At 34.4% G+C, this 20,864-nt stretch overlaps 1 protein-coding gene across 1 annotated transcript; it reads left to right on the forward strand.

Moving 5' to 3' along the window:
- Positions 1-3,124: 3,124 nt before the first annotated feature.
- Positions 3,125-18,905, forward strand: anxa2b (annexin A2b). The gene is made up of 13 exons (XM_049473698.1): positions 3,125-3,212; positions 5,565-5,624; positions 6,246-6,339; positions 7,603-7,697; positions 9,697-9,810; positions 12,099-12,189; positions 14,117-14,196; positions 15,507-15,566; positions 16,106-16,199; positions 16,874-16,969; positions 17,248-17,306; positions 17,742-17,864; positions 18,724-18,905. The coding sequence occupies exons 2-13, from the start codon at positions 5,574-5,576 to the stop codon at positions 18,781-18,783; spliced, it is 1,017 nt and encodes a 338-aa protein (XP_049329655.1). The 5' UTR covers positions 3,125-3,212; positions 5,565-5,573; the 3' UTR covers positions 18,784-18,905.
- The last annotated feature ends 1,959 nt before the right edge of the window (positions 18,906-20,864 follow it).

A 20,864-nucleotide genomic window follows, 5' to 3' on the forward strand; every position in this document is an offset into this window, starting at 1 on the left:
ATTAATGTGGCATTTGGCCCCGCCCAATATCGGTATCGGCGATCGGAATCGGCCCCAAAAACACTGATCGGTCCATCTCTAATTATTATTAATATAGATGGGTTTTGTGCATTGTATGACAGGACACACGAACCAAAGAAAAGTAATTACAGTTCACAAAAATAAGCTCGCAAGCAATGAAAGAAAATATATACTAATAACTATTATAATCAATAACTACAAACACTCCTTATTTAAATTTCCATCAGCAACACTAAAAGCTCTGTCTCTGTAAGGGTTAGCGTTATATACTAAAACACTGATCAGTTCAAATTACAAACTCTAAACATTTTTTTTTGTGCATTAAACAACCTGGGCCCACTGACATTGCACAAAAGCGTAAATGTCAATTAGTAATAAAAATAATAAATACAATACTTATTCTAACAAAAATAAAAAATCAGTTTGTAATGACCTCTAATTGCCTATGGTACAGTGATTTATGCTATATACTATAGCTACATCTACTGGGTCTTGTGTCACTCTTATGGTGTTTCTTTAATGTTTTTACAGTTAAATATACACAAGGGTAGTGCGGTTTGACAGGGTAGCACAGGGGTCTCAAACTCATTTTTGCCGAGGGCCACATTGGCATATTGGCTGTCCTCTGAGGGCCAGATGTAACTTATAAATATAAGAAAATGTAACCAGATGTAATACAAAATGAATGTAATTACTCCTTAATGTTAAATAACTCTCAATATATTATTTATTCAATCAAATATTACAGTTGCATGGAAAAATGGTTGCTTGTTGCTCTATTAATATAAATCCTTTTAATTTATAAGTTATATTAACTTTGATCAAAACGTTTGATACTGAAATAAGGCTTAATAAATATAAAATCAAAAATTGTGAGCTGTGACAGATTTAGCATTTCCTCAGATTTAGCAGTTCCTCATCCAACCACTAGTCGGAGCTGCAGCAGCAGCACCACAAGCCCGCAGTCTTTGCTTAGTCAGAGCTGCAGCCCAGCCACGGGCTACAGGGCTCAGCTGAGCCAGTCTGGAGCGTTTTTAAAAATTTGTAAGTTCTTCTGTGTATGAAATAAAATAACCCCACTAACCGGATAATACAGCTCTCTACAGTTCATCTTTCAGCCCAAGCAGCTAACAGCAGCAGTTTAGAGCAGCGTCACGGAGGCACTGCTCGGATTACATTATAAACAGGTCAGTTAGCGCGCTGCTAACCTCAGGATGTTTATAATTACGGAGTTTAGTGAACACACCACGGCTGCAAGGTTAGACTGTTGAAGGCTACTGAAGACTACTAAAGCAGGCAACGCAGCGTAAGCAAAATAATATAAATAATTAAATTGAATTGCGGGCCAGATGTATGTTTATTTTGTTAACCCGTGAGGGGCCATATGAAACCGCGTCGGCCCGCGGGCCGCTACTTTGAGACCCCTGGGGTAGCACAATTCGACAGAACACACAGTTCAGGTGTTCAGCTGTTCAGGTGTTTATGTGAGCGGTGCAGGTGCGTGATAATGATGAGGGCGTGTCCGAATTCACTCCTGTTTCACCACTAATTAGTGAACTACAGTGTATCTCTATATAGCGCTACACTAATGAGTGAGCAGGAAGCCGTTTCGATCACAGACTGAATCTTCAGTGAATCGAGGAGTCGGCTCGGTGAACTGTGAGTACTGCTCGGTGGCGCGGTTGTCATGGAAACAGCGACGATTCCTCCACGTTCTGAAACGGATCTGTGGGTATCGATTCATCTGAATCTGGCTCTCTGAATCATCTCCCGTCTCTGCTCTTACCTACAAGGATCTGTGAGTATCGATTCAAATTAATCTGACTCTCCGAATCATCTCATTTATACAATTAAAACCAAGATTTCTGTTTTAATTTCTACCCTTAAAAGCACAATTTTTGTTCTAATTTCTACCCTTAAAAGCTAGATTTTTTCTAATAACTACCTCTAAAAGCTGGCATTTTTCTAATTATTACCCTTAAAACCAAACTTTTTGTTCTAATTTCTACCCTTAAAAGCTACATTTTTTAATTACTACCCTTAAAACCAAGATTTTTGTTTTAATTACTACCCTTAAAACCAAGATTTTTGTTCTAATTTCTACCATTAAAAGCTAGATTTTTTCTAATTACTACCTTTAAAATCTGGCATTTGTCTAATTACTACCCTTTAAACCTAGATTTTTGTTCTAATTACTACCCTTAAAAGCTAGATTTTTTTTAATTACTACCCTTAAAACCTAGATTTTTGTTTTAATTAATACCCTTAAAATCTAGCATTTTTGTTTTAATTAATACCCTTAAAATCTAGCATTTTTCTAATTACTATATTGACTAGATTGATTTGGATAGTTTTTTTTTTTACTCTTAAATTTGTAAGGGGGCAAATACCTTTTTTTTTACACCACTGTATCGTCATCAAAATTTATAACTGCAAAAAAATAATATATAAGAAGAAAATGTAGTATTTTGTCACCCCTGCTGCAGGACAATACTTATTTTTTACAGTCTTTTTACAGGTTAATATTAAATGTGATCGATAGATATAGACACAGATAGACAGACAGACTGATATATGGATAATTAGTAAGATATACAGACAGATAGACAGAAAGATTCATAGACAGACAGATGGAAAGATAGACGCACAAACAAACAAACAAACAGACAGACACAGATAATTACACAACACAGTCAAAAGAAATATAAAACTATAGAAGATTCTAACTTAGATTTGAAATATTAACTATATATAATTCATAAATACAAAAGTTATATATTCATGTATATATTCTTTATTCAGCATTTTTATTTATATCTTATAAGGTAAAGTTAATATAATCAATAGATTTAACTTTAACTTATAGAGTTTCTTATTTTTATACTTAATTCCTAAACTGTGTTGTATCAGTGCATGTCTTTATACTGAGCTGAACTCTGGGGTTATCAGTGAGATAGAGGAGCTGCAGGGTAAATATAATATAAATACTGCAGTAAATTCCATTCAGTGCTGAAACTCCTCTAATCAATACTCACACTGATAACTGATACAGGGTTGTCTGGGTGATGTGGGAGGGGGAGGGGGGGTGGGTCTGAGACTCAGGGACCGCCTCTAGTTTATAGCTGAAGACACCCAACCTGACCTGCTGCTATAGCACACCTGTACTCACACCTGCAGCTCACCTGATACAGGTAAGACTCCCCCTCTCTCTCTCTATTATCACATTTTTATAAATCAAAAAATCAATTACCATAAAATATGATTAATAACTAAATGCATATCAAATAAATCAGGTTTAATGTTCAACATTGAGCACAGGTGAGTGAAACTGTGTGTGTATATATAATGTATGAATATTCAGCTCTGTAAAAAATGAAGAGAGCACTTCAGTTTCTGAATCAGTTTCTCTGGTTTTTCTATTTATAGGTTTATGTTTGAGTAAAATGAACATTGTTGTTTTATTCTATAAACTACAGACAACATTTCTCCCAAATTACAAATAAAAATATTCTCATTTAGAGCATTTATTTACAGAAAATGAGAAATGACTGAAATAACAAAAAAGATGCAGAACTTTCAGACCTCAAATAATGCAAAGAAAACAAGTTCATATTCATAAAGTTTTAAGAGTTCAGAAATAATCAATATTTGGTGGAATAATCCTGGTTTTTAATTACAGTTTTTTTTCATGCATCTTGGCATCATGTTCTCCTCCACCAGTCTTACACACTGCTTTTGGATAACTTTATGCTGCTTTACTCCTGGTGTAAAAATTCAAGCAGTTCAGTTTGGTGGTTTGATGGTTTGTGATCATCCATCTTCCTCTTGATTATATTCCAGAGGTTTTTAATTTGATAAAATCTAAGAAACTCATCATTTTTAAGAGCTCTTTAAATTTTACTGAGCTTAACAGTTAAGTTAATAATATATAAATTAGGCAAAACAGAAATGTATTATGTACTTCTGATGAACTGAATGAGAATAGAGTGTGTGGTAGTGTGGGAGGGATCAGTGTAGGTGGTGGAATGTGAGGTCAGTGTGGGTACAGAGTATATTGTAAGAGAGTGTGTGTGTGTGTGTGTGTAGTACAGGGTGTGTCTGACCAAAGTTTAGTGATCTCCTCCAGCCTCCACATTTACAACCTGCTGTATAACATTACTGCCTAAACTCACACTGCTGAACATCACACTGTTCACTATACAGCGGAGTAAAAGTGTTTCCCTTTAAATATAATAACTGGTTCCACATTAGAGGATTTTCCAGCATAAACGTCCTGTTTAAGATCATCCATCTCAATAGGCTTCAGGTCAGGACTTCAGCCATTCAGAGAAGATATATTCATAAGAATATAAATATAAAAGAATGGGAGACACTATATGTACAGTACAACAAGATACAGATAGATATACAGGTGTTGGAGAATGAAACTGAAACAGCTGGTTTTAGAGCACAATAATTGATTGTGGTGACGGACAGTTCTGGTGGAAACAGGAGAGTTGAGGTGCACTTTGAATTCTGCGTGATTTGATCAGCCGTGGTTTTATGTTTTTTGGATACAATCCGGGTTAGCACCCGAACATCCCTTTCAGACAGCTTCCTCTTACAGCGTCCACAGTTAATCCTGTTGGATGTGGTTGGTCCTTCTTGGTGGTATGCTGACATTACCCTGGATACCGTGGCTCTTGATGCATCACAAAGACTTGCTGTCTTGGTCACAGATGCTCCAGCAAGACGTGCACCAACAATTTGTCCTCTTTTGAACTCTGGTATGTCTCCCATAATGTTGTGTGCATTGCAATATTTAGAGCAGAACTGTGCTCTTACCCTGCTAATTGAACCTTCACACTCTGCTCTTACTGGTACAATGTGCAATTAATGAAGATTGAACACCAGGCTGCTCCAATTTAGACACGAAACCTAAAATCCCACACTAAAATGATGACAGGTGTTTCAGTTTCATTCTCCAACACCTGTACGTAAGAGAGAAGACAATAATGCAATAGACTTGCTGCTGTGTTTTGGGTCTCAGATGTACTGAGGGACACACACCTTCCTAAGAGTTCAACTTTTGTTTCATCCGTCCACAGAATATTTTCCCTAAAGTCTTGGGAATCATCAGGATGTTTTCTGGTAAAATTGAGACGAATCCTAATGTTATTTTTGATCAGCAGTTGTTTGGATGTTGTTGTGGGTCTTTTGTGACCTCTTGGATGAGTTGTTGCTGTGCTTTTGGGGTAATTTTGGTTGGCTGGCCACTCCTGGGAATGTTCACCACATTCCTCACCAATGTAGTGAGTATATGCAGTGAGTGTGTGTGTAGGACAGCAGTGTGTTATCAGTGCTGTATCTCTGATAATGATCTGAGATCTTTGAGACAGAGGGTGAGTGTGAGTGTGTGGGGGTGAGTTTAGGGTGGGTGGGTGTGTGTGTGTGTGTATTAATGTTAATGATGTACCAGCCGGTCGTGTCCCATGAATTACGCCACCAAATCATCAATCATCCAGCACATCCTCAGATCAAAGCTGTAACCTGTATCTCTACAGGAAGTGAAGATGGCGCTGGTATCTCAGTTTCTGGGTCAGCTCTCTCTGGGTCACGGAGCGGTGAGTAAATATATCATTGCTATTTATTTTGCTATTTATAGGTTTATGTTTGAGTAAAATGAACATTGTTGTTTTATTCTATAAACTACAGACAACATTTCTCCCAAATTACAAATAAAAATATTCTCATTTAGAGCATTTATTTACAGAAAATGAGAAATGTCTGAAATAACAAAAAAGATGCTTTCAGACCTCAAATAATGCAAAGAAAACAAGTTCATATTCATAAAGTTTTAAGAGTTCAGAAATAATCAATATTTGGTGGAATAACCCTGTTTGGTTTTTAATCACAGTTTTTAATTTCATGCATCTTGGCATCATGTTCTCCTCCACCAGTCTTACACACTGCTTTTGGATAACTTTATGCTGCTTTACTCCTGGTGTAAAAATTCAAGCAGTTCAGTTTGGTGGTTTGATGGCTTGTGATCATCCATCTTCCTCTTGATTATATTCCAGAGGTTTTTAATTTGCTAAAATCAAAGAAACTCAATTTTCTTTCAGAAGTAAATCAGTGGTTGTCATACAGTTTTAAGATTTTAAGAAACTGAATGAAATAAGTGAAGCAGGAATGAGATAATGCATTAATTATAGTCTGTGTTGTGTTTTGTATGTATTGATCAGCTGAGAGAACCTCGGTATCCCACTGTGTTCCCGGCTCGAGACTTCGATGCAGAGAGAGACGCGTCCTGGATCGACACGGCCATTAAAACTAAAGGTACTACTCTGTACTGATGCTTTACTTCATTAATACTTCATTCATTACAGATTATCTGTGCTCAAGTTTACATTACCTGTTAACACACCTGACTCTTCATGACTCTTTATAAATCAGTTTAAGTTAATTTATTAAAACTTCCTCTTATACAGTTCCAGATGAAGCTGATAATAAATAAAGCATGGTCTCTAACAGAGCCCCTAGCCCACTTTCTTTATATCTAGATGTGTTTAAAATAGTGATATAACACCCAGCCCTTTGCCGAATATTCATTTTTTTCAGCATATTTCATCGCTGTCCAATGAAAAACCTCTCCAAAAATCTCCATTTTTGTTGATTTTTAGTTTACTACACAATTTGAACAGATAAACTGTTCCTCACACTGTGCCACAATCTCTTGATGAACGGACCAATAGAAACTCTTCAAAATGACCTGAAATAAACTCGTTTTACATTGACTTCCATTGAAGGTTTATAAGGTTTTTTCTCTCTCCTGTAAAGTTGCTGTTTTGGAGATAAGTGTTTTTCATTGCACAGCGACGATATGGATATTAGATTGGACCTAATGATAATAAACCTTAATCTGATAATGAATCATAGTGTTTCTGATGCTCTCTGCAGTGACTGCACTTGAAGATACTTTCAAAGATCTTAAAATTCATCTTTTCATATTCACTTTTTTCTTTATTTAGTTGAGTAGTTGTTTCTTCTCATAACCTGGATTCGAACATTACTGAAATATTCACTATTCACTGTATACCTGTAACTCTACCTCTTCACTACTTTACTTTAACTGATGCTCTCAAACACTTTATTAAGAGACAAGAAATTCAAGTTATTAACTCTTGATGAGTTCAGCACAGCTGTTAACTGAAAGCCTGAATTCCAGGAGACTCTACCTCATAAAACTGACTGAGAAAATCCAGCAGAGATGTTCAAAACTGATCATCTAAACAAGAGGAATGTAAAGTATAAAACATATTCTGGTTTGTTTAAGACTTGTTTGGTTTAGTAAATAATTCAGTGTTTTTCTTCATAGTTTGGATGAGTTTAGTATTAGTATATGATCTTATCAGTAGACTGGGTCGTGTTCTAATACCCGTCTGATCCTGGATTCAGTAATAAATCCATCCATAAACAGTGGAGAACAGTTACAGCAGCAGAGAGGAACCAGCTCTATGCTAATGTTAATGTGAAGCTCTGGTGCCCAAATACTGTTGGACAGTGGGTGTAGAAATAGTGAGCTTCAACAATCTGTTACAGGTGTGGATGAGCACGTCATCATCGACATCCTCACACGACGCACCTACAGACAGAGGAGAGAGATCGCCTTCGAGTACGAGAAGAAGGAGAAAAAGGTACAATTATTCATAATCAACTCTTCTTTAATCTGTGATCATCTAAAAAACTTACCAATTTATACTAATTTACTTGTTGTAAATCTTACAAATTAAACTTATTAATTAAATACTTTTTCAACTTGAATCTAAAAACACATATTTTAACTAAGGTTTCTAATCTGTAAATGGTCTTATTTAAAAAGCATGTTTAAAAACAAGTCCACTAATTCCTTTAATTTTCTCTCAATAAGGTCTTTATTTTAAAGACTGCATGTTCAAATAACTAATATTTATGACAAAAAACAAACACTATATGCATGCACAATGTATTTTTCTAAAATATGCTAAGCTATTTTATCTTAGCCAGAAAACCTGAACCAAAAATGTATTAAATTTATTATCATATAATTTATCAAATAAATTGATAAATGATTAACCAAACAGAATTAGGAAAAAATGGTTTACATTAACTAATATTCACATTAATAAATCAATAAACAGGGGTACAATACTCACTCCTGTTACTGGCACTCACTCCTGTTACTGGAACTCAGTCCTCTTACTGGAACTCACTCCTGTTACTGGCACTCACTCCTGTTACTGGCACTCACTCCTGTTACTGGAACTCAGTCCTCTTACTGGAACTCACTCCTGTTACTGGCACTCACTCCTGTTACTGGAACTCAGTCCTCTTACTGGAACTCACTCCTGTTACTGGAACTCACTCCTGTTACTGGAACTCACTCCTCTTACTGGAACTCAGTCCTCTTACTGGAACTCACTCCTGTTACTGGAACTCACTCCTGTTACTGGAACTCGCTCCTGTTACTGGCACTCGCTCCTGTTACTGGAACTCGCTCCTGTTACTGGCACTCGCTCCTGTTACTGGCACTCGCTCCTGTTACTGGAACTCGCTCCTGTTACTGGAACTCACTCCTGTTACTGGAGCTCGCCCCTGTTACTGGCACTCGCTCCTGTTACTGGAACTCGCTCCTGTTACTGGAACTCGCCCCTGTTACTGGCACTCGCCCCTGTTACTGGAACTCGCTCCTGTTACTGGAACTCGCTCCTGTTACTGGACCTCGCTCCTGTTACTGGACCTCGCTCCTGTTACTGGAACTCACTCCTGTTACTGGACCTCGCTCCTGTTACTGGAACTCACTCCTGTTACTGGAGCTCGCCCCTGTTACTGGCACTCGCCCCTGTTACTGGCACTCGCTCCTGTTACTGGAACTCGCTCCTGTTACTGGCACTAAGTCCTGTTTTTAGCATAGAATTAGCAAAAACATAAAAAATAGCTAAATGGCGGCTATGCTAATAGCATGAGACACTGAGCACATTCTAGTGATTTTCCCCAAAATCTGTATTTTAAAAATAAACCAATAAGATGTAAGAATTAATGTAGGTAACAGGACTGAGTGTTGAGATTGAGCTCCTCAGTCATCGTTACAATAAGATCAAATATACAGAAAAAAAAACTAATGAGGAACTTAATTCTGATCTTCCCATGATCTTCAGAACCAGCTGATGATGTGACTTCCTGTTGTAGATGTGACTTCCTGTTGTAGATGTGACTTCCTGTTGTAGATGTGACTTCCTGTTGTAGATGTGACTTCCTGTTGTAGAATGTTCCAGATGTTTCAGATGATCAGGGTAATGTGTTATGGTAACAGGACTGAGTGAAACCCAGGAACACGAATACAACTATTTAACTTAAATATTATTGATTTATTATTAAAAATATGTTTAAAGCATATATGGGATTTGGAGAAACAACAATGCCAAAAAAAATGGTATTTCTTCAATGTTAAGTATTTTTTATTAAACTTTTTTTGTTTTTTAATTACATATCTTACGTTTGCATTAGGTTAATGTACGAGATGCTATGCTTTATAATAAAATATATTTAAAAGTTATTTTTTGAGCACGTTTATACACGTAATTTCCTGTTTTATGCTATAAACATTTTGCCTAGTGTTTTATTTGTGTGTCTGAACTGTAATTTTATGGTGTGTAGGATCTGGTGACGGCCCTGAAGGCGGCGCTGTCGGGTTCTCTGGAGAACGTGATTCTGGGATTGATGAAGACCACCACTGAGTTTGATGCCTCTGAGCTCAGAGCTTCCATGAAGGTTAGATTAACTCTAGCTTTACCTCAGCAGGAGCTTCTCACAGCCCTGTATCACTCCTCTCTGTGCTAATAAACACTGCTACTTTATTGTTATTGCTACCCTGGTGAAAAAATATATAAAATATATACTTAATTGTACTTAAAAACATATTGAAAAATGTCGAAGTATGCTGTAAATATACTAACACATTTATGTACTTACTTAAAATATATTAAAATTACATTTATATTATGCTTTCATTAAATGTTTGAATATAAACTTTGATTATACTTAAAAAAAGACAATATAATGTATTTTAAATAAATAGACTACTATGAAGTACACTTTTAGATTAATGTAATTCAGTATACTTCTAAAATACTTATTTCCAAAGTTACAGTAGTTCACTTAAAGTGCTGAAATGTGTCATGTAACTTTTTAGAAAGTAAATTAAATTACTACTACTCATTTTTTTAAAATGAAATTAATTTTGTAACACGCTAAAAATTGTAGTACAGTAGATTAAAATATATATATTTATACTCAACAAATTATACTAGAAGCGTGCTACTTATAAATGACAGGAACAAGAAGCATATATAATTGTACTCTAATGTAAATATAGATCACATATATTTAACATCAATTCTTAGTACATATACTCATATACCTGGTGTATAATTAATGTATTATACTTTTACTGTAAGCATATTTAAAATATGGGGTTACATACATGAAGTAGTTTAAATGTTTAAATGTTATATGTTACATGTTAAGTATATTTAAAATAGTTCCATTTTAGTACAGTTAAGTACACTTAGCACAATTTAAGTAAGACTTTTGTATTATATTTATAAAATTAAAGTATAATAAGTAAAAAAAAATCAATTTTATCACTCTTTAGATATACTGAATAATAATGTGGCAACAAGAACACTTTATTGCACTATAGCATAATAATGCTTTAATCTACTTTTATTCACTAGTGTAACTTTAGATAAATTTAGATTAGATAAAACCTGATTAGACTAGATTAGATTAGATATTTAACTTTACTGTCATTAACAAAATACAAGCCAATGAAATGCAGTTATAATTTAATCAGAATTGCGAAACAGTGAAGACATAATGTGCAAAACTGATGTACACTGATGGATGCTTTTATTACAATTCAGTCCATCAGCAGCCGGAGTCTGAGAGAGAGTACAGTAGGTCATGTTAGGGAGTTTGGAATTGATATGAACAGGGTTTGAGTGATTGTATGGAGGACCAAAACTGGCAAAATTCAAAATGAATAAATAAATAAGAACGTAAGTAAATTACTCAATAAAAGTAATATAGTAAATAAAATGGTAAAGAAATATTAGAACTAATATAAAAATAAATACATATACATAAAAATGAATATCTTAATAATTTGTATTTATGGGCTTCTTTATTAACATTGCTTAATTTTTCTTTCGATTCATTTGTTTATTTATTTACATAACTATTTATTTCAGCATTCATTTATTTCCTGATTTATTTATTCCTATTTTTCCTTGTCCTTATATGCTAATGAGGAGGCGTGTTTTCCAGTCCAGGTTTAGTAATAGAGCTCAGACAGAGAGAGAGAGGAGCTGAAATGTCTGAATTATGATCTAAATTATCTTTATTAAATAGTCTTCCACGTTATCAAAGTTACCACCAAAGAAACAAGACCTGTACAATCAGTCTAGGGTATTTGACATCAATCAACCAATAGGAATGCTAAGACACTGTGACATCATTGCTGGACAGCCCCTTCGTTATAATATAAGGACAAGGAAAAACAGAAATAAATATAAAAATCGGGAAATAAATTAATACTAAAATAGAAACATCGGGAAGTAAATTAATGCAGAAATAAATAGTTATGTAAATAAATAAACAAAAGAAAAAATAATTTTAATAAAGAAACACATAAATAATGTATTAAGATATTTATTATTATGTATGTGTATTTGTTTTTATATTAATTATAATTATTCTTTACCGTTTTAATCACCATATTACTTTTATTGAGTGATTTACAAAAGTTTTTATTTATTTATTTATTTTTCATTTTGTCAGTTTTGGTCCTCCATATAATTTGACCTTGCAAATTGTTGCAAAAATTCTTGCATAAAAGTTGAAATGTGTATAATATACAGATAAAGATTAATATATAGGTAAATACATTGAATATTATTGAAGTGCATGTACAGTGTAAACCATTCTGTTAATGATTAAAGTATGTACTGAGATGACAGTATGGATATATGTGTATTAATATATGATTTATTATTCAGGGTTTGGGCACTGATGAGGAGAGTCTGATTGAGATGGTCTGCTCTCGCAGTAACGAGGAGCTCGTGGAGATAAAGAGGGTTTACAAAGAGAGTAAGTCAAGCTATTAAACTTTTAATCAACTTTCATCCTTTAAATATATCCAAACTAAACACTAGTACCACTTAACCCATAACATACCATAACAACCACCTGAGACACCAGAGCAGACAGCACCTAGCAACCAATAAGCATTACTATGGCAAACACAATAGCAACCACCTTGCCACACTAGCATCATTTTTAGTATCGCCATAGCGACCGCTTAGGAATACCATAGCAACCAAATGGGATATCGCAGAAACCGTTCCTTCTGAAAGTGCATGTAGTTTGTAAACGAGTCCGAGTGTTTTTATAGTTTAAATAACCTTACAGGTTTTATATGTTCTGTAAAAAGAGCAAGTATACTTAAGAGCATTAAAAGTATGTTTAAATGAGGTAAAGAATACTAAAAGTGCATTTTCAATTTAATATATTTATATATATATATATATATATTTATACTTATATAATAGATGTATTTCCATAAAATGTGTTTTTAAGCAATATGCTTTAAATTATACGTTGTGTTGAATATATATAAAATATATATTAAAAAGAAAAATATATATATATAGTGTCATTAAATACTGCTGTTAAAGTGCACTTTAGTGTATATTTTTTTATGAAGCATTAAGCTATACACAAAACAATACATTTACAATACTCTTCAAGTATGTTAAAAATGATGTAAAAAAAACAAAACACGAACTTAAATCTACGTGAATTTGCAAAAGTTATATTGAAAAAAGCTCTCAACATTCTAATTTAATACTCTTTATGTTGTATTTAAATGTAGATTAATTACAACTTAAAATGTATTTAAGTTGATACAAGTTGTTCCAAAATAGTACATTTAGTATGTATTTAAGTATGTATTTTAATTTAAAAAAGTATATACCTTTCCATTTTACACACATTTAATTAATTGTGTTAATTTTTCTCTCTTACTTTGGGAGCAGGTTTAGAAATCCCAGCAAACAGAGAGATTATAAAAGATAAAAAAAGTTTTAAACTAAAGATTCTATATAATGTTCTTTTATGAAAGTATGAAGCACTGTTTACAGGTTAAACATTAGAAATGCTTAGCAGCGTATAGAATCAGCTCTGGTTAGTTAGCTCTAGAGTTAATTCAGTTAAACACAATAGAGTTCTCAGAATTTAACACATTTTATTATTAAAGATTGTCAGTATTGCTGAAAGAAATGTTTTTTTTTTTTGTTGTTGTTTTTTTAATACATTTTAAGTGGGGTGCCGAGTGGTCCAGCGGTCTAAAGCGCTGTCACTATTAGCAGGAGGTCGCAGGTTCGAATCCCTCTCATGCAGCTTAACCATCAGCTGCCGGCGCTCAGAGGGAGCACAATTGGCCCTGCTCTCTCTGGGTGGGTACAGTACAGTAGATGGCGCTCTCTCTTTCTCTCCTCATCACTCCTAGGGTGATGTGGATCAGCACAAGGCTGCGTCTGTGAGCTGATGTATCAGAACCGAGTCGCTGCACTTTCCTCCGAGCGCTAGCGCTGTGATGCTACTCGTTAATGCTACAGCATCAGCAGCAGCTCAAAAAGAGGTGGAGTCTGACTTCACATGTATCGGAGGAGGCGTGTGCTAGTCTTCTTAACCCTCCTGGTGTTGGAGCGTCACTAGTGATAGGGGGGAGTCCTAATGAGTGGGTTGGGTTATTGGCCGTGTAAATTAGAAATAAAATAAAAATAATAAAATACATTTTAAGTAAGATATAGGCCTACTATAATCGGTTTTCACATGGAATTCTTGTTTTATTGTTCATGTCTGCACTGATATTTTAAAGATTATACAGTCATGAGAAAGTCATGGAAATATATAAGTTGAAAGTGTATAAACCCTGTAATAAACAGAAATAGCAGGTGTAGTTTATGGTGTAAATCTGATGGTGTGTGTGTTCTCTCTGCTGATCTCTGATCAGTGTTTAAGAAGGAGCTGGAGAAGGATGTGGCTGGAGATACATCTGGAGATTTTGCGAAGCTGCTGCTGGCCCTGGTCCAGGTATACCTTATCAACCATCATCCTATTACCTTATCAACCACCTTCCCTCAATACAAACACAGCAGATCCTACTGATCCACTCTGAGCGTGAGGTATCTCCAGTGAGGGCATAGTTCTCTGGTGACAAAAAAAAAAAAATATATATATATATATATATACTTAATTGTACTTTAAACATAGAGAAATGTATGTATGCTGTAAAATGTACTTTTAAAAAATATTTAAAATATATTTTAAAAGTGTTTGAAAGTTTGAAAAGTTTGATCATACTTTTTAAGAAGTACAATATAGTGTACTTAAAAACAAAATAGACTACTAAGTACACTTTTAGTTTAATGTAATTAAAATTATACTTCTAAAATACTTCTTACCAAATATACTTTTAGCAAAGCGTGTTTAAATCAGCTGTTACAGTATTTCACTTAAAGTACTTAACTGTATCATGGAACTTTTTAGAAAGTAAATTAAATTTAATTAAGTAAATATGTAACTTGCTAAAAAAAATGTATACTAAATGAAGTATACTAGACGTGTGCTATTTACAAAAGAAGCATGTATATTTGTATTCTAATGTAAATATATCACATATATTTAACATCAATTCTTAACACATTTCTAATATACTCAGTTTATAGTAAATAGTGGTAGTTGTAATACTAATTAAATGTATTATAATTTTACTCTAAGTTATACTTATATACTTTAAAATAGTTCCATTTTAGCACAATTTAAGTAAGAATTTTGTACTATTTTTATACAATTAAAGAAAAATAATAAAAAAGTTCCATTTTAGCACTCTTTAAATATACTGATGCATAATAATGCTTAGTATACTTTAATCTACTTTTTTTCACTAGGGTTACCTTAAAGTAATCTGATTACTGATTACTAATTTAAAAAGTAACTTAGTTACTTTATTGTTTACTTGATTGATTTAAAAGTAACAATTACATAATTCAAATTCAAAGTATTTGTTTGATCAGGTCAAAACAGAGATGTAATTATATGTGATGCATACACATAAAAAATATATAATAATTCATGTCTGGCCTACGCAACAATTAACCATTTATGACATCACTCCCCGATCTGCAGGAAGAAAAGCTAAAATATATATTTTTAAGAAGGAAAAATGACAACAGTAACACACAGTGATTTATAAATAACTTTAATCTGATTACTGGATTAGAAATAGTAATTTATCAGATTACTCCTTACCGAAAAAAGAGGTTAAATTAGAGAAATAAGTAATGCATTACTGACAGCACTGCTTATCTCATGTTAATAATATATTTCTCATCATTTCTCAGGCTAGGAGGGAGGAGCCGGGTAATGTGGTGGACTATGAGAAGATCGATAACGACGCCCGAGTGAGTTTCCCCCTCAAACAGAGACAAAATGTTTATATTTGAGTAAAATGAACATTGTTGTTTTATTCTATAAACTACAGACAACATTTCTCCCAAATTACAAATAAAAATATTCTCATTTAGAGCATTTATTTACAGAAAATGAGAAATGACTGAAATAACAAAAAAGATGCAGAACTTTCAGACCTCAAATAATACAAAGAAAACAAGTTCATATTCATAAAGTTTTAAGAGTTCAGAAATAATCAATATTTGGTGGAATAATCCTGGTTTTTAATCACAGTTTTAATTTCATGCATCTTGGCATCATGTTCTCCTCCACCAGTCTTACACACTGCTTTTGGATAACTTTATGCTGCTTTACTCCTGGTGTAAAAATTCAAGCAGTTCAGTTTGGTGGTTTGATGGTTTGTGATCATCCATCTTCCTCTTGATTATATTCCAGAGGTTTTACATTTGCTAAAATCAAAGAAAATATAATATATATATTTTATATATTAATAATGTGTGTGTGTGTGTGTGTGTGTGTGTATGTATAGGCTCTGTATGAGGCGGGGGTGAAGAGGAAGGGAACTGATGTGATCACCTGGATAAACATCTTCTCAGAGAGGAGTGTCCCACACCTGAGGAAAGGTAAACACACTCTCTCTCTCTCATTATCATAAGAACACATAGTAAAAAGCTGATATAGCTGTGTTCACATTACCAGGCTGAAGTGACTCAAATCTGATTTTTTTCTAATCAGATTTGAGTCACTTTATTATGTGGTCAGAACACACCTGTACTCATTTACATACCTGTCTGATACAGATCTTAGTTATTGATTCTGTTAATCCGTTTATTTAACGAACTATTTTTCTTAATGTCATTATTTGTCTCACTCTCTCTCTCTCTCTCTCGTTTACTCTTTCTCTTATCTTTTACTCTCATTCAATTTCAATTTCACTCCCATTCTTGTTCACACTCTTTCACTCTCTCTTGCTTTCTATCCTTTTCTCTCATCCTCTCACTCTTGTTCTCTCTTGCTCTCACTCTCACTTTTTTTTCTTTCACTCTCTGGCTATACTTTTTTTTTTATCTCGTTCTGTCTGTCTTTCTCTTGTGGTCTATTTTCTCTCGCTCTTCTTCTCACTCACTTTCTCTTGTTCTCTCTCGCTCTCATTCACACTAACTCTGTTTCTCTCATTCTTGTTCTCACTTTCTATTCTTTTATCTCGTTCTCTATCCATCTTTCTCTTGTTCTGTTTTCTAATTCGTTCTCACGCTCTTGCTTCCTATCCTCTTCTCTTGCTCTCTCTCTCTCTCAGTGTTTGAGAGGTATAACAGCTACAGTCCGTATGATATAAAGGAGAGCATCCGAAAAGAAGTGAAGGGAGATCTGGAGAAATCCTTCCTTACATTAGGTACCTAAAACACACACACACACACACACACACACACACACACAAAACACACACAAAACACACACACACAACAACCCCTATACCAGATAATCTCCGTCAGTAACACACACAGTTGTAAGTAGAGCTTCATATCTTATTGAAGGCCGGTCTGTTTGATTTTGTGGGACGGCCTGGAGGAAGATCTGATTGGCACAGAGCCAACTAACACTCCTCCTCACTGACATCCCTCCATCTCTCTCATCCCTCTCTCATCCCTCTCTCTCTTTCTTTCTCTGCAGTTGAGAGCTTTGAGAATAAGCAGCTGTATTTTGCGAGCCGGCTGAACGAGGCGATGAAGGTAGAGTTCTGATCCAGATTCTTATCCTCTTTTATTCTTCAGTATTAATGTAGTTTATCTCCACATTACTGCAGTAATTATTATTATTATTATTATTATTATTATCTGAACTTTCTCCTCCTTACCTTTAAATAAAATCAGTCTCGTTACTCCTGTTTCATTTCAGCTGGTTTTCATTCCGGCTTCTCATCGTTCAATAAAACCCCTATCCAGATAAATCTCTCCATCCAGATAGAGAGAATCTGATTGGATCCATTCTCACTCCCTCTTGGTTTATACTGACCTGTGGTGGATACACTGCTGGTGTTTATATACAGTCTCTGGTCTGGATGATGTTCTAACTTGTAGAATGTTTTTAGCTGAAGTGAACGCTGGCGTGTGATTGGACGGATGCGAGTGTGCGAGCGGATGTGATTGGATGTGATCTGTGTTCAGGGTAAATCAGTGAAGGAGAAAGTTCTGACCCGGATCCTCGTCTCCCGCTGTGAAGTGGACCTGATGAAGATCCGCTCAGAGTTCAAGAGACACTTCTCTAAATCCCTCTACCAGACCATCTCCGTCAGTAACACACACACACACACACACACACACACTCCAAATCCCTCTACCAGACCATCTCCGTCAGTAACACACACACACACACACACACACACACTCCAAATCCCTCTACCAGACCATCTCCGTCAGTAACACACACACACACACTACACACACACTACACACACACTACACACACACTACACACACACTACACACACACTACACACACACTACACACACACTACACACACACTACAAATCCCTCTACCAGACCATCTCCGTCAGTAACACACACACACACACACACACTCCAAATCCCTCTACCAGACCATCTCCGTCAGTAACACACTACACACACACTACACACACACTACACACACACTACACACACACTACACACACACTACACACACACTACACACACACTACACACACACTACACACACACTACAAATCCCTCTACCAGACCATCTCCGTCAGTAACACACACACACACACACACACACACACTCCAAATCCCTCTACCAGACCATCTCCGTCAGTAACACACACACACACACTACACACACACTACACACACACTACACACACACTACACACACACTACACACACACTACACACACACTACACACACACTACACACACACTACAAATCCCTCTACCAGACCATCTCCGTCAGTAACACACACACACACACACACACACACACTCCAAATCCCTCTACCAGACCATCTCCGTCAGTAACACACACACACACACACTCTCTCTCTCTCTCACACACACTCTTACACACTGTGCAAGAGTATTAGAGAGCGAATGAGAGCCACTTTCACAAACTCACTCTCTCTCTCTCGTGTGTGTGTGTGTGTGTTACAGGAGCAGACTAAAGGAGATTATCAGAGGGCTCTGCTAAATCTGTGTGGAGGAGACGACTGAACACTGCTGAACTACAATTCCCACAATCCCCTGCAGCAGTTTATATTTCTACTGTAGTTCACTGTAACCCTGAGAGGAGTTATGTATTATATATTCTGTTATTAAAATAATTCGTCTGATTATGTTTGTGCTGAAACACACATATATATACACACACACACACACACACACACACACACACACACACCATAACATTATAAAAACCTCTCTGATTCTATAACAATAAAACTTTTATACATATATAATAAATACAGACTGTTCCTCTGCACACAAAACACACTAAACACACACACACACCACTCAACCAAAACAAACTTTAGAAAAATGATGCAAAATTACAGTTAAAAGGTAAGACTATAGCTTTACGTCATTTGGCGATTTTGGTCAAAAATTAAAACCGTTTTTATTTACTTATCTGAATTAAAAGGGAAGCAAAACACCATATCCAGGCAATTTCCAACTCAACTGAGTTATATTATGAAAAAATAAACGTTTGAAAAATTGGTCCAAAATTTGTAAAAGAGGTAAGACTATAGCCTTATGTAATTTGGCCGTTTTGGTAAAAAAATAAAAATGTTTTTATATACTTACCTGAATGAAACTGGATCCAAAACACCATATCCAGCGAATTTAAAAGTTATTTGAGTTATAATATCTATAAAAACAAATGTTTGAAAAATTGTAAAAAAATATATATATATATATGCAAAGAGGTAAGACTTACATAATTTAAGGATTTTGGTGAAAAATCAAAACAGTTTTTAGATACTTATCTGAATAAAACTGGTCTCAATGCACATTAGTGAGGCAACTTCCAACTCATTTGAGTTATAATATCAATAAAAACAAAGGTTGGAAAAATTGTCAAAAAATAACACAAAACAGTAAGACTATAGCCTTACCTAATTTGACAATTTTGGTCAAAAATTAAAATAGTTTTTATATACTTATCTGAATGAAACTGGAAGCAAAACACCATATCCAGGCAATTTCCAATTCATATAAGTTATAATACCATGAAAAATAAACGTTTGGTCAAAAATTACACAAAACAGTAAGACTATATATAGCCTTATATAATTTGCCAATTTTAGTCTAAAATTTTAAATGATTTTAGATACTTATCTGGATGACAACAGAAACAAAACACCATATCCAGCAAATTTTAAAGTAATTTGAGTTGTAATATCAATAAAAACAAATGTTTGAAAAATTGGTCAAAAATTATAGCCTTATGTAATTTGGCAATTTTAGTCAAAAATTTTAAACGTTTTTATATACTTATCTGAATGAAACCGGATGCAAAACACCATCTCCAGGCAATTTCCAACTCATTTGAGTTATAATATCTATAAAAACAAATGTTTGAAAAATTGTAAAAAAAAAATATATATATATATGCAAAGAGGTAAGACTATAGCCTTACGTAATTTGAGGATTTTGGTGAAAAATAGTTTTTAAATACTTATCTGAATGAAACTGGGCTCAATGCACAATAGTGAGGCAATTTCCAACTCATTTAAGTTATAATACCATAAAAATAAACGTTTGAAAATTGGCCAAAAATTACACCAAAAGGTAAGATTATAGCCTTATGTAATTTAAGTTTTATAGTTTTAATTGCTTTTCTTAATGAAACTGCAGACAACCCTGCTCAGACAATTTCCAACTCATTCGAGTTACAATATCAATTAATACAAGCGTTTAAAAATTACACCAAAAGGTAAGACTATAGCCTTACATAATTTAAGGATTTTGGTGAAAAGTCAAAACTGTTTTTAGATACTTATCTGAATGAAACTGGACTCAATGCACAATAGTGAGGCAATTTAAAACTCATTTGAGTTATAATATCATGAAAAATAAACGTTTGAAAATTGGTCAAAAATTACACAAAACAGTAAGACTATAGCCTTATATAATTAGGCAATTTTAGTCAACAATTAAATGTTTTTATATACTTATATGGATGGAACCGGATGCAAAACACCATATCCAGCTAATTTTAAAGTCATTTGAGTTATAATATCTATGAAAATTGAAGTTTAATTAAGATTAAACTTAACTAAATAAAAAAAAAC

The sequence above is a fragment of the Astyanax mexicanus genome, unplaced genomic scaffold, assembly GCF_023375975.1.
Source record: "Astyanax mexicanus isolate ESR-SI-001 unplaced genomic scaffold, AstMex3_surface scaffold_43, whole genome shotgun sequence".
In the NCBI taxonomy this organism is placed as follows: Eukaryota; Metazoa; Chordata; class Actinopteri; order Characiformes; family Acestrorhamphidae; genus Astyanax; species Astyanax mexicanus.

Excerpts from the sequence above, each read along its gene's own strand:
- anxa2b (XM_049473698.1), top strand. The coding sequence starts at position 5,574 with ATGGCGCTGGTATCTCAGTTTCTGGGTCAGCTCTCTCTGGGTCACGGA. Across the intron at positions 7,698-9,696 it reads ACGAGAAGAAGGAGAAAAAG|GATCTGGTGACGGCCCTGAA; the intron begins GTACAATTATTC and ends TATGGTGTGTAG. Across the intron at positions 17,865-18,723 it reads CCCTCTACCAGACCATCTCC|GAGCAGACTAAAGGAGATTA; the intron begins GTCAGTAACACA and ends TGTGTGTTACAG.